Below are 15,410 nucleotides of genomic sequence, written 5' to 3'. Positions count from 1 at the left end.
CTGAATGTCTGAAAGAAATTTCTTGAAAAAACAATTAGGACTGGTGTGATTTCCCAACTTCTAGTTCACTTTTTTTAGGTAATTATCTTCTTTTGCCAGTGGTACCAAAGCACAATACCTGTTTTGTCTAGTCCCTTCCACAGTTGCTTAAGTTTGCTCATTTTCTTTCACAGTGATTTGTTATTTGAGTGTCTATGCTTGCTGCCCATGTAGAGTAGATCACAAAAGAAGCACAGACCTCACAAAGCTGAATATCAGGTACAGAATGGAAGCAGCCTTAGGTGAGTTAAGTGTCTAGGTCTAGGTAGGCAGCCTTCATGCATGCATTGAGCACAGATGTTTTGTATCCATTGCTTCACATCATTTACTACATAGGCTGAACATACCCAAAATTGCTTCATCTTCTGTCAACAAAGATATTTCAATCCAGAACTGCTTAAGGTCTGATACTTGCAGATCACCTTAAAATCTTCATTAAAAATTAGCTCAATTTTGTTCCAGCACTTACTCTTCAAGAATGCCAGTGAGGCATTAGGGTCATGTACGTTTTTAGGACTTGGTAGTGATTCTTATGCACAATTCTGAATTAGATTTCTCTCCTGTTTTATTAATCTTTGAAGCAATTTTAGCAATGTTTCCTGAATGAAATATATACAAGCCTTGTGTGGAGCTTTTCTTCTTGTGAAGAGAACAACACTCTTCACTCCTTCCAGTTCCATCAAAAGACTTTTCCATTTCTTAAAATTCAGCCTAAGATTAGCCATGCTGGCTGGATCTTGTGCTTACAGAAGTAAAGACATTACTTACAGGATTAAAATTCAGAGTATATTTCAAAACTTTCCTGTGTATACACTGACCAATATTTCACACTTTATATATTTTATATATTCTTGCTTGTTATTACTATAAGGACTTAGCTGAACTTGCTGCCAAGGAACCAGTCTGAATCCACCTAAGGCCTTCTAACACATAGAACAGCTCTCACAATCTGAAGTGAGGAATGGTTGTACACATTCACCCTTCACTGAGGTCAATGCAAAGGACTTCCAAAATCCAGCACTGAGGGAATCAGGTTATTGAGCCAAACCAGTGGTATGTTCAGTCACTGAGAATTTCACAGTCCTCCTGAAAACAAAATGTTATGATGTCCTGTAGGACAGACTATAAGCTAAAGAAACTTGCCTTCAAAATCATAAGATACTACTTATATTACATGCACATCAGAAGTTTGTTTTTAGAAGACTCAGTTTCCTTGTATTGCATTAATATTCAAGGTAAGCTTATCTTGCTGCATACTAGAATGCTGGTGAGTTTAGGTGATTCACAGTATATTGAAAGCTAGCTGGATCAGAATACAGCTTTTGAAACCACAGGCAGAGCAGAAGTAATTCTATAATTTTTCCATGGGGTTTTGAGTCCTATAAATTTAACTAATTACTCTTACAGCCTTTTGTGTTTCTATTCCAGCCTGTAATAAGTCCCACTGTCTTTTGCTAAATATTTATAATTTATCTCTCATTTCCTTACTGCAGCAACTTTTTTGTCTGCAAATTTAGTCTCAGTTACTCGATTAACTACTTTGCTTGATCAGGGTCTTATTCATCTCACAAGCAGAAGTCTTTCCAGTTTAACTTTTTTCTTTTTTTTCCTGTAGCAGGTGTGATTTGCAGCACTGACCTGAAAATCCTAGCTGATTTGCCTTCATTTGATACTAAAGCATACCTATACATTTATGTCATTAAACCAAACTTGTACATATGAATATATATAGCAATCAGAAATTTGTCTTAGCTGATAGAAAGTAGTAAAATCAAATTATACATTTTTGAAGCAGACATCTTAAAATTATGACAATCATCAAAATTTCGGTTTTGCTATTAGAGCAAATTTGATACTTAAAAACCTACTTATATTATCAACTATTGATAGCAGTTGTTGCTCTGAAGATTTCATTTTTAATACCTCTCATACACAATATTTTCAACCCCCCAAATTTATTAGCTTAGTAAGTTGAAAGTTTATATAGCCTCATAGCTTATTTGCTGAATTTCAGCAAATTTCTCTCAGAAAATTGACTGCTTAGTAATTTTTCCCCGCACGTATGTGTCATAACATCAAGTTGTCCAGCTACAGTTAAAATTCAACAGATCTTTACAGAATTGGGGGAAAATTCAATATTATTCAAGAAATTATATGAGAGAGCTTTCTAAAATTTCTCAGCAAACTGCTTCTAAAATCCATTATTACCAGCTGAATTCAGTGCATAAGGCTGATGTAATCAAACACCTTTTTTAAAAAATCTGTTTATCTCAGTGTAACACTATGTAAAGCTCTGGTTCAAGTTAAAAATACTTGAGACATATTGAAGGCCAAGGTTTTGCTGCATTTGAATACACTCAAAAATTTGATGAATCTGGGTTTTGGTCACCAGGATTGGTCATTTTCTCTAAATATGACTTCTCTTTTCTTCAGAGGGTAAGAAGAGATATATTCCTAAAGCAACATAATGGGACCATTTGTTAGGAAACCTTTTTAGAAACAAAGACTATCCACTATTCTAATACATTTAAAAAACTATAGTTGTAGGTTCATTACCCTTAAAAAGGGGGCAATTTTTCACACTTCCATAATGTTAGGTAATGTACTCTACTGTGCTCTTAAATGCAAGATGGACATAGAAACTTTACTGTCTTTTGAACTGTTACACACATTTCTGTCTGGAACCACAAATTATGCTCTTAAAATTTTCTCTGACATTTAAAAATTGTTTCCTCATTTTCCAAATAGGTTAAACAACAAAGATAATGTTAAAAATAAAAAAAAAGTTAAAAATTACTGCTTCAAGTGAAAGACTGGGACTTGTTTCACAGAAAATGTGGAAAATCTTGTTTTAAATTTATAATAAGCAATCAAATACTCTTCAGTGCACATAATTAGTATATCTATTATAATTTGAAACTGAGTACTGATGACTGCTTCTGCTGATCTTTTAAAATTTCTTACAAAATATAAATAGGATAGCCAAAAAAGAATAACTGATAAACCATGATGTGAGATTCTCTTTTCCTTCCTTTTTTTCTCTTTTCTTTTCCTCTCCACTTGGACTGAAGTCCTTTCTGGCTTCTTCAAAAAAATGCACACACACACCCACACACACCCACACACACCCCCCACAAATTAATTCCAAAACCATTTTTCTAAATTTCCAATGGACTTGTATTCCTGGTGTCTTTTCACGTGATCACAAGCAAGACATGCATGTGATTCCCAGAACCTAGGAAGATGCACTGAAAAATCCTTCTTCCAGTTGAAATAACTAAGATACATCTTATTATTTTTGTCAAGCATCAGAAGATATTCTGCTAGCTCTCTGGGGGAGAGAAAATCTTCCACATGTATGAAAGAGTCTGCTGGAATGTAATTCTCATAATTTTCTCTGGAAGGGCCCAGTACAACTGGTACTGATCCAGCCAGAAGAGCATTGTAGAGTTTCTCAGTAATGTAATCTTTGTGGATTGAATTTTCAAAGGAAAGGTAGAATTTGCACGTGGAGATAGTTGGAATCAAGTTTTTGTCATTGACGTAGTCTCCGAAGGCTTGTCCGTAGGTGTGGATTTCAATGTATTTGCTGAGCTCGTTGTAATACTTCACTCGAGCGTGCTCAGGGTTCCAGTTACTCACAACCCAACAGACCAAGTTTTCCTTACTTGGTACTTCAAATGTGAAGGAACTGGTGCCAACCATCATGAAGCCATAAGGCACCTGGATATCTGAGTCACGTCGGTAAGTCAGGGTCAGGTTAAAAAGGTGTTCGATGCCACTCTTTTGTGGAGTATGAGTTGGAGACTCCAAGTTCATCCAAATCCACTTCTGGAACGGTGGCCTGGCTTGCTGAGGTAAATTGGCCAGATCCCAGCTAATGTCTCTGTGATGAATGAGGACAGCGTGGGATCTGTTGTAGAGCGAGCGGTCAATAGTCAGATGGCACCCGGGGATGTTGAACATCGTTTGGCAGGACGTTAGATCGAACGTCTGACCAAATGGCCAAACCCAGATCAAGACAGTAGTTTCATTGAGATTATCAGTTTTGGAAGAAAAGAAGTTCTTCATTTTCAACACTGAACTGGCTGATTCTATAGGACCAGAAATCCAGCTATTTGTTGGTTTGATATAAATTAATATAAATGCCATGAAACAACCAAGGATAATGAAGATAATAAAAAATGGCCGGAAAATTCCTTTAGATGTCGATGTCATAATTTGCTCTGAGAAAAAAAGAGGAAGAGAGAGAAAATAATATCCATATTAAATTACATATATATGTCTTGTTTAAATAATCACACATCACAATAGGTAGAACTTCAATAACAATGAACTGCAACCTCAGAAATTTCTTTTGAATGGAGAGGGCATGGTCTCTTGCACTCTGTGACAAAGTGACAATATTTCTCTTCTTCACATTAAAAGCTCACTGACAAAAGGAAGATTTTAATATGTCTCATACTTGGTGAATCAGTACATATTGAGAAACTTTTTTGCTCAGAACCTAGGCCAAGCATTTGAAACACAGAAGACAGAAAAAATTACCCTTTAATTCTATCCTTGCGTCTGTGTAAAGGACAACATGCTGCAGATTTGTTGTATTTGTATTTTTTGTGAATGTGGAGGACATAGGGTTAGAGGATTGAGAAAGGAAGGGACTAGAACTTTAATTGTTTAATCAATAAGACTTTTATTAGAAAACTAGTTCATGTCTGATGGCTACATAGGGATGAACATTCATGCCTTCTCCAGGGAACTCCTAAAATACCTAGGGGAGGAAGCACTAATAGAGAGTTTCCTTATGCAGCCACATATCTCACATATTTCCCACATAAAACAATAAAGAGAAATTAATATAAAATATGTTGTTGTATATTTCATTATGTTTTTATGTGTTAAAAATGAGGAAAAGTAAAGATATGCTGCATCATTATGAGGTATCCTTTTTTTCCCATGGGGAGATAGGGCTGAGAAGTTCATATAGCCTCCTATAGCCTCCTATGTCCTTGCTCTACTTGTTTCCTCCTGAGAGAAGTGATTAATCTCTTTCCAGAACTACTCTACCATATGGTTCTTGCAAAACCTAACAACCCTAGTTAGGGGTTGTTAATTGCTAACCTTTGATCCTGAATGTAGCCCTAGAACTCACAGATGTTCTAAAACTAAGAAAAGTCAACCATGCAACACCATGGCACACAAGGGAAAAGGAGTGGAAGTCTGTTACCAGGAAAAAGTACTCTGAACATACTGGCACACTGTAAATTCTACAATGTGTTACAATTACTGTAAATGTTGTCTGACTTTCCTTTTTTGCACATCTTTCAATTTGTTGCATTTTGTTTCCTTGGCTAGATAGTGCCACAAAAAAAAATTATAAAAAAACCCACCCCTATAAATAGGAAAATATATAATATTATATAGATGTGTATATATATATATACAATCAAAGTCAAAGAAAGCAGAAAGTGAACTTCAGGCCTTTAAAACCACTTCCATAGCTCATCTCTTCCTACTATGAAATAAATCATTAAATTCAGAATGAAGACATGGTAGAACGTGATTCAGATGTCCACAAATAGCACATAACTTTGCAGCCTTTGTGAGTGTAAAAACTGATGTGTAGTGAGTGTAGCACTACAGTTACAACAGAAATGTTTTCACATTCATTGTTGAGGAAAGGAAGAAGGAGGGAACATCCCTTAACTTAGCTTTACTCTAACACTGTCTCTTGAAGAAAAGGGAATTTGTCACAATATCTCCTGGTTTTGGGTATATGGATGTTTTTAATTCTGGTTTTAGTTATAGTGGTGGATTAACCTTGTCAGGCTGTCAGACCCACCCAGACACTCTCTCACTATCTCTCCTCAAAAAAATATGGGAAGAAAATAAGATGAAAGTCTCATGGGTTGAAGTAAGGACAGGAAGGTCACTTATAAGTTACTTTCATAAGCTAAACAGGCTCATCTTGGGGCAAAATAATGTAATTGTCATTTAAAATAGATTTATATAGTGAGAAACAAAGACAAATGCTAAAATAAATTTCCCCCCTTTTATTCCCAGACTCAGCTTCCTCCTTCATTCTCAACTCCCTATACCTCCTACCCACTCCTGAGCAGTGCAGAGGGATAGGAATGCAGGTTTGTGATCAGTCCACAACTATTCTTCTTAGTTGCTCCTTCCTCCTTATACATTTCCCTTCCTCCAAAATGAGTCCTTCCTATGGGATGCAATTCCTTCAGGGAAAAAAACTTAGCTACTGAGTGGGCTGTCCATGGGATGCTTCAGGATACATCCTCCTGTGAGGTCCTCCCCAGGCCACCATGGGCTGCAGGGGAATCTTTGCTCCAGTGCTCAGAGTATGTCCCCCTATCCTTCTTCTCTGACCTTGGTGCTCACAAAGCTGTTTCTCACTTTTTCCCCCTAATTTTCCATTACTCGTGCCTTTTGAATACACTTTCCCAGAGGTGCCAGCACCTTGGCTGCAGGGTTTAGCCATGCCCTGCAGTGGGTGTGTTGGGATATGCTGGAATTGGCATGGGGTGGCCCTGGCTGCTCTTTGGAGAGGCTGTCCAGTTGTGCCTGGGCACAAACACCTCCTACAATTATATAAAATATATGGAATGCTGAGTCTGGTGCTTTTGTCTAGGCCCTTTTACTGAAGGACATAGTTTAGCAGGCCCCCTCTGATTTCAGCAAAATGATCCTGAGGGGAGTAAAGGAGGGGAACGGTGTGTCCATGGCTTTTCCACTTATCCACATCAGTTTAAATCCCTCTGAAAGAAAAATGAGGCTTTACAGCAACATTACATTGGCTTTTTTTAGCCTGTGTTGATTATTTCTTGAAATTATGTCTAGAAGGAAGGATATGTCATATGAGAGCCTAAGACTGCTTCCCTGCCTTACTACAGAGAAAGTAAGAATTGGACCTCTAAGGAAGAAGGGATTTAGGTTGAACAGCTCTAGGAGATGCAGCTGAAAAAAAAAATCAAGAGGCTGAGCTGATATTCATGTAAAGCTGTTCTTTGTTTCTGTGCTTTTGAAAGTGATACACAGCACAGGTATAACTTACCACTGAACAGAGAGTGTCAGCTGAGTTTGAACAATAGATTGGGACACGTTTATTCACAGGAGCTGATAATTTTCTAGGGATTAAAAAGGATGATGAAAAATCAGAAAAGGAGTTTAACATTGTGCCTTGTAACATAGTCACCCTCCAGTTATAAGCCTTTTGACTCAAGTCTCTGACAGGGATTATTTTACACTAAGCTCTTCTGCTAACTACTAACAAACCCCTGCATCATCACATGACAATTCTTACTGCATAGGAAATGACCAGATATTATATCTTCTGTCCTCTGCCTGAAATTCTAGTTTGTCCAGACTCTTGCATTTGTATAGAAGCTTTTGAAGAGCCAATGTGAGGATAATCACTCGTGGTTTGTGCTACCCCAAGTACCAATATTAACATCTGACCATGTTAAACAGATGAGTTTGCCAATTTTTGTCTCTTCTGGGTTTATTTCCTCTCCTGGTTTTGCTGGCCTGTGAAGGCATGTCCCCCTTCTGATATGGGATCATGGTTTTTAGTTTTTGCCTTTTACCAAAACACAAACCTACATCCAGGCTCTATAGCCCTTTATAGTCCTGCATCCTTTGGATTCAGAGAACCAGCCATTCATTATGCAGTCTCACAGATCCATTAGGTGTATTGGCATCACTGTCATGCTTTGCTCTGAAACTACTGCTAATGGGATGGTGGAAAAAGGTTCTAATAGCAGGACCCTTTAAAAAATTGAATGAGAGTCTTGCAAGGAAGCAGAGGAACTGAGCAGACTCCTAAAAATACCACTTAACCATACCCAGAGGAGCTGGACAGGGTTTTTTCATGGAATTCTATTTTTGTATTCCATTTTGTGGAATACAGTAATAACTATTAAGATGTATATTGGGAATAGTGGTGATTTTTCGTCATGAAGTACTAACAGAATCAATAATTTCGGTGCTTCCCAAGGCAGATTGAGGGACCCATGGAATGGACCAGCAAACTCTGCTTTCATGGCTTTTGGGATTTAGTCCTGGGCACAGTCAGGCAGCAGTAAGCGCAGTGAAGGCATGTGTTAGGCACTTGTTGACACATATTATTTGCATAGCATCATAAAATGGTCTGGGTTAGAAGAGATATTTTGAGAATTAGCTTGTGTGTACTACTAGGACATAAAGGTTATGGTGCACTAGAATTCATAGACCATTTTTTCCATAATAATCTCCAAAATGAGGATTCTTTTTTATATTTATTTATGTCCTTCTTTTTTGTGCCCAAGATAACCATTAACATCTGACTGTAATTCTCACTATAAAGGTGACACTAAGGAGACATTTATTGCAAGCCATCTATGCAAGTCACCTTAGTTCACCCTTCCCCTTTCATGGCTTTTCTTCCACCCCAGAATGACAAATTTCCTTTCTGTGGATTCCCTCCCCCATGCATGTCGAGTCTGAAAGGAGAACTTTGTCAAAGAGATGTGTTTACTGAGATTTTTGCCAGCTGGAAGAATTCTGTACTTTTGATAGTTTTGTTATAAAGTACATTTCAGAGTGTTGTGGAGTAGCAAGTATTTTCTAGGTGCTTTTTTTCCCAAGTTGAAAGTATAGTATTTTATCAGTACAAGACTGTTTTTCTCAGTACAAAACTTAGCAAGGCTTCTTTTTAAGTGCAAATCTTGGCATTCCATCAGGGAGCAACTGCATTTAGCAGCAACAGAAACAGGGAGATAGTAATGGGGTATCAGCCCTGTTAACCCCAAGTTTACCAGGCAAGGCTTGCAAAAAAATGTCTGGTTTTGAATGCATTATGTTTATTAAGAAATAAAATTGAATTTTATGGAACTCTTTTATCATATTTTCCGTGCAACTGGGACTTCTCAGTCATTCCAGAAGGGACAGATATGTTTTGGGTTTTTTTTCTGATTATGCAATACTGCAGTGGGGAGAAAATATGAACTTTCTTGTCAATAATATTGATGCCTTTTTCTCTGGCATTTTTTGCACCGATTTCTTCAGTTACTCAAGGTTTTGGCAGTAGCCCAAAATATATCATTACTTGCAGAGGTATAACTTTCATTACTAGTCTAGTACTGAGCTTTTCCAAAGGGAAAGGATAGTATTTTAAAATGAAAATGAAGCCAAGATTCTTAAAAGCATGGACACTGAATCATGAAAAAAAAAATCACAATACTTTTCACACCTTAGAATTCTTAAGTGTTTGGGGCTAACACTTGTCTTCACCACCAGCTTCTCTCAGGATTCCTCAGGTAGAAATACTTAACCTCAAGATCCTCAAGGATCACTCCTGGCATCAGAGTGGGTGAAGAGCAGAAGGACTTTGAGGATAACAGAGGTGCCGGAGGTAGCTCCCTCCAGAAGCAGACAATCTAGGTAGATACTTCAGGGCCATAAAAGGACAGCTGAATGCAGTGAGAACTGATAGAAATCACAAGCAAACAATTGTTATTGTTAGAAAGAAAGCTCATCTGAGATTGCTTTCCCTGTCCTCTGGCATATTTTACCACCCTTGGCCAGGGCATATTTGCATTTATGGTAAAAGCTGGATTTTCTTAAAGCACACTTCCAATTAGCTAGAGCTTTTTCACCTGCAGTATTGAAGAAAACCTGATTGCCTCAGGATAGCCAGTGTGTAACTTCTTATCTCCAAGTCACTGCTGTATGCACATGCCCCCGGGGGCTTTTGCTTTAGCTCTCTGAAACTGAGGAGTGCTCCTTTTATTGGCATTAACTCACTGCTCCCAGTTAAGCTTCCTCTGTTGCAACTGGAACAGAGGATTTTTTCTCCCCCAACATCCAAACACAGGCTTGTTTCCACACATTTCCATGCCTGTCCACAGATTTCTGAAAACAGCCCAGCATGAAAAGGCTCAACAGAGCTGCACAGAGTTAAAAGGCTGAAAACAGAATGAGCTGCTGATCTCAGACTGCATATTTTTATTCTACTGTTTACAACATTCTTTTTCTTCCCCTCTCCACCTCCTTTGTTTTCGAGTTATTTGTTAATTCCACAGATTCCAATTTTGTGTGTTTGCACTCTGAGAGCAGTATAGAATCATTTCATTCAGTGGTGGTAAATTTTACTTCGAACAGTTTAAAAAAAAATTACCTAAAAGCACCCCGAGGACAGGTAGCCATTAAGATAGATTGCTTCGGAATGGTGCAGAACTTATCACTGGAGACTGGCAAGAACAAGGTTAGACAAGCACCACTAAGCAATGAGAGACCAAATTGTGCCCCCAGGTCCTAGGGCTGGGCTACAATGACCTCACTTGGTTCATTCCAGCCTTGTGCTCCTGGCAGTAAACACAGATTCTTATAAAATGAACCTAATAAGAGTACAAACTGGCAGTCAAAAACTGCAAAGAATTGCAGAATAAATGAATAAAATCATCCCCCATCCTCAAAGTTGTCTTGCAAACTATGAAGCAGCCACATGGCACAGAGTGAAAATGTGAAGAAAAGCAAAATATTATGTGGACAACAGCAATTACAAAGTCCCTATTTTTAAAGGCTAAACCTAAATCTTCCTGTCAATTTCTAGATGGGGTACAGCTGCTTTTTTTTGTGAATGTCTGAATCCTGATCCCCTTGATGAATAAAATCCTATTCTCAGCTTCCTTCTCCAAATTGCTGTGCAAGGCACAGCATCCTGCTATGGCTCAGCAGCCCCCAGCCTTCCCCCTGATTGTCATCTATCCTCTCCTTCTCTCCATGGCAGTCACACACTGTCACTCTCCAGCTGCTTATGCAACAGCTCAGTGGTTTCTTACTGTGATCCAGTGTACAGCAAAAGACATTAGCCAGGGACACAGAGTCTCTCAGAACAGCAGGGGAAAATGGCTAAAGCACTGCTGTCCATACCAGAGTGACTTTATGTCCACCAACACTACCACATATAAAAGAAAAAAAAATACAGAAAAAAAAAAGAAAAAAAAAATCCTATCAGCAAGAAAATTTTCCAGACAATCCAGAGTTGGTGTCAGGACACTCCACATGGCAGCAGTGTTGCTTTCTAATCATGAGCTTATGAGTTGTTCTCAGAGGGTACAGGAGGTACCCTTTCCTTCCCTTGGCACAACTGGAAAATAAATGACATGCAAAGTGATCAGAACCTCAGCAGCATTGCCAGCCTTGGTAGCATGCAGACAGAACCTTTTTTACCTTAACTTCCACGTTTGCTTGTCCACATCACAGCTAGTTAATGACCAACAGCAATCTGTGAAAGGGGTGATGGCTTTCCATACTGTGCTAGGTGTAGAAAATGGAGTTCTTCACCACTGTAGCTTAGCAGCAAATTTTATCTGCCTTGCTAGAAAAGAGCTTTTTATCTTTCTGAATATAAAGCTCATCCTAGTTATGCAGCACAAGCCAGTCCCTGCCTCTTTCAAAAGCCCTGAAAAGGCTCTGCACAAAATGAAGCTGATCAAAGAAAAGTGCTCCAAAAGCAAGTGGTCTCTTCCTCCCCTCTTTCCATGTGGTTTGGGAACAGCAAACTGCTGTTCTCTCTGATTCTGCCAGAATTGCAGAAAGAGCTCTTCAGCAGCTTTGTGACTGGCTTGTAAAACTGGAGCCGGCCAGCTGAAATATGAATAACATACCTGCACAAACTGTGTGCTTGTGATGGCCACCTGCCCACCAGAAAGCCCTGGTTAACTCACAGTGCCTGTGAAAATGATGTGAGCAAAGCCAAACAGAGAGAGAGCATCAAGTGGCAGGAGAAGAACCGTAGGCATTCCTGTGCACATAAGTTAAACTCCCCATCAAACAATCACGGTTGCTTCTGACTGATTTCCTAATATGTAGTTCCCCTGTATAGTGGAAAAACACCTCTTCCTGTGAAGAAGATAAATCAGAATCAGGAAAAAACAGAGGATGCCTACTTATAATATTGAACACTTACTCTGGGGTATATTAGTTCTGTGGCAAAGCAAGGCTTTTGGAGCTCTGAGCACCAGCTGTTTGTGTAGATATGATTAGAGGCTAGGTGCAGTAAGTACACCACCCTATCTTGCTGCAGAAGCAAGCTCAAAAAATTTAATTGAGGTTTAATGCTGCCTTTTGTGCAGATAAACCTGCATAGATCTGAGGATTTTGCCACTGACAACACAACTTTTGAGACAACTCTGTAGCCAGGAAAGGAAACCTGAGAGGCCTTTAAGAAATACCATAAATTCCCCATAATCTGATCTCTGCTTAACATTTCACTTCTCTGCTTGCCTAGCACCTTTTCCTTAAGAGACTTGTTATATCTTTAGGTTTGGGATCTGTACTGATAGAACTGTTTTTTTTAGGATGCAGGTCAATATTGTTGCTTTAATTTGAAAAATCTTCTGTGCTGTGGATCCTAGTTGCCAGTGAGACAACAACTGCCCTAGAGAGAAAAAAAAGCTACTGGACTGCTGAAATCCATTGCAATCTGCTCTGTGGCTGAATTGGAGAATGCCATTTACTACTATGTTAACAGATAATAGAGGTGATAATTTATAGGCTTACTTTTTAAAATAGTAATTTTAAAAATTTTTGCAAATTTTCTCTTTGCAAATGAGACTTTTTCCCCTCACAGAATGGAAGGATGGGCATTTGTTTTAAAAATACAATCAACAGAACTGGGTTTCTGGACTATTCTGAGCTAAAAAGTAACTAAGTGTTCGTCAAGAGGATTCAGGATAGCCAAGAGTCCTCAGCCAGGTGCTGCTAGTTGTCTAGATGCCTTGAGCAGAACTCCTCACTAATCCAGCTTTCCTAAAAGCCCATCAGTGACTCAAAACTTCAGGTTAGATTCTGTGCACAGAGAATACAAATCCTTCATATTGTAATATACTGAGTGCCAAACAACAGAGGCTTATTTTCCATCTGGGAAAAGTGCAATTCAAATAATTGATGGATTGTAGAGCACTTGTGTGTGTGAGGACACCAGCACTAATTGGAAGGAAAGAAAACCAGCACCAATCATTTTCATTGTGCACTGACAGCTATGTTCTCAAGATTACTTGTGTTGGTAGTACCAAATATTTCAAAAGAATAAGCTGTTAAGTGTAAGATAGAAGGTGATTATAAAACAAGACTCTTGATTGAAATACTTGTCTTGCTAGAGCAAGATTAGTAATTCACTATAAAGGTTATACTATACTGTAAAGTTTGGACACTGAAAACATGAGCAGAAGAGATCAGATAGATCTCTTTTAAGATCTGATACAAGTGCCTTTTTACTCAAACACAGGGAGAAAGAGCAAGATCCACAAAAAGTAAATTCAGAAACTTTCCTATTAAGAACTTTAAACATATGCATGCACACAAACTGAAACAAAAAATCACCCAAAACCTAAAGTGTGATAAAACAAGAATGAAAACATATTTAAAAAACAATATATATTTTAGATAGTGTATACTATAAAACCAGCAAAACTAACAATCCCTCAACCTCTCAAACTGTACACTCTTCTGAGAAAACAAAATTGCAGTTGAGAGAAAGCAGTTGTTAATTTCTTGGAGTGTGCATAACTTTCTCTTTGTGTGCACAACAAAAGGAAGAGCAGATAGCTGGAACGACAAGTATAACAAGCTGAGAATACAAAGCTTAACAAAATCACTGAAGAGACTTTTTCTGTGGAAAAGAAAAAACCTGAAGTTCATGAGTGAAGAAATAGCAAATACACAAGAGGAATGGGTCCAAGGAACAATTTTCTGAAAAAATCCTCCAGTAGCTGCAAACACCAACCTGTTCTAAGGTGATGTTTCCTTTTTACTACTTACTCTCCAGGTTAACATAGACACTGATGCCTCTGAGAGCAACTTGAGTTAGAACATGTCAATGAAGAATATTCTGCATAGGCTGCTGCCAAAAAACTGCACAAAGCCAGCAGTTATTCCAGAGATCATATTTCTTTTGAAAAGGCTCAAGTTATTTGCTATTTCTTAGCTTATTGTCTTCCTTTTAAGCATATTAAAAAGAGAAGTTTAATAAAGTCTAAGTTTAATTCTAATATTCAATTTGTTCTTGATTCTAAAGTTCAATTACTGGATTTTAGTGTCATACATTATTCTACTCTTAATAGAGAAAAAGGTTCCATAATGAATTAATGAATGTTTTGCCACTAGAGTAACAATTCAATGTACAATTATTTACTGTATCTTAGTAATACAAATTGCCAAGTAGTCGTTTTCCCATCTTAAGGTTTGCAATCCATAGTCTTTCTTTGGCACAACTCTGCTTATTAAAACTAGGCATTTAAAAAGTGGAAAGAAAGAGATTTCCTTTGTTCCTACAAAGCAAGGGAGACTTTATATAGCAATCTTACTCAGAAAGTAACTTTCTAAAGAAAATCTGGAGAGATAGGTAGGAGGAAACACAGAGAGAAAGAAAAAGAGCAAGGGAAATAGGCTGTAAAAGATTAAAAAAAGGGGTCTAGATATGAGGTCAGCAGCACTTAATGCTGGATTCCTTTACTTTAAGGAAATTGGTGTAAAAAAAGTGATGGCAAGCAGCTGCCTTTTCAAACAGACTGAGAATCCATGCAGTTAATTCAGTTTAGCAATTGTGGGTAGGACTAATATGATGACAAAAATGTTAAGAGGAACCTAAATCCCTAGCTGATTAGCTATCCTAAGTGTCCTAAGAAGCCCCAAACCAGAAACCAGGCTCTACTAGTAGGGATCAGGGGACATGTTGCAATCCTGCGACCCTGAAAACCTCTGTTCATTTGTCTGTTAGTGCTGGTCATGCTTAAACTCTCTCTGACCCTCTGCCTTTCAGACTCCTGTGCTCTTAGCTGCCTGGTGCCAGCACATCCCCAGAAGGGGGTCATTCTTCACGAGGAAGGGCCACTCAAAATCGATAAACCAGCTATTACCCCAGCTCTGAGCCCTAAGGAAATAGATGTGCCTACAAGAGCAGACTCCATCTTAAATGCACTGGTAACAGCTGCTTTTTGTTCATTTGAACTTAAAGGAAACAGGCAGAGGATGAAGTCCCTTTATATAGTAATTGAAGCTATGACCTATTTAGATATGAATCTTTCTTCAACTTCAAGCGATTCAGATCTCGATGATTCAATTTCCTTAAAGGCTTTCTAGCTCCTAGACAACAATATCTGTCGATTTTACAATGTGTGAAGAGCTTTAGGAATAGAGGTGAGCAATCCTTTTCCCCTCACTGGAGGCCTAGGTGCTAATCAAGACAATACTATTTTCTTATTACCTCTTTCTGTCTCCTGCCTATTGACTCCCTAATGATTTATGCCCAGGGGCACATCTGCAGCAGTAGAAGGTAGAGTCAGCTTCCTTTCCCATGCAGTTTACAACCC

The 15,410-nt window shown here is 38.3% G+C and overlaps 1 protein-coding gene across 8 annotated transcripts in view; it reads right to left on the bottom strand.

Annotated features, from left to right (window-relative positions):
• Positions 1-2,924: 2,924 nt before the first annotated feature.
• FUT9 (fucosyltransferase 9) overlaps positions 2,925-15,410 on the bottom strand; it is a 97,715-nt gene continuing 85,229 nt past the window's right edge. For 4 of the 8 annotated variants that reach the window (XM_066547501.1, XM_066547500.1, XM_066547502.1 and 1 more), the window contains one exon: positions 2,925-4,265. In XM_066547501.1, the coding sequence (XP_066403598.1) occupies positions 3,178-4,265 (1,088 nt within the window). In that variant the 3' untranslated portion in view covers positions 2,925-3,177. Of the gene's footprint in view, positions 4,266-7,111; positions 7,200-9,286; positions 9,384-15,304; position 15,410 lie in introns of those variants that run through there. The other 4 variants (XM_066547505.1, XM_066547504.1, XM_066547507.1 and 1 more) reach the window with 3 other exon arrangements.

The sequence above is a fragment of the Molothrus aeneus genome, chromosome 3, assembly GCF_037042795.1.
Source record: "Molothrus aeneus isolate 106 chromosome 3, BPBGC_Maene_1.0, whole genome shotgun sequence".
Classification (NCBI taxonomy): domain Eukaryota; kingdom Metazoa; phylum Chordata; class Aves; order Passeriformes; family Icteridae; genus Molothrus; species Molothrus aeneus.
This window is presented reverse-complemented; position numbering and strand designations above follow the sequence as displayed.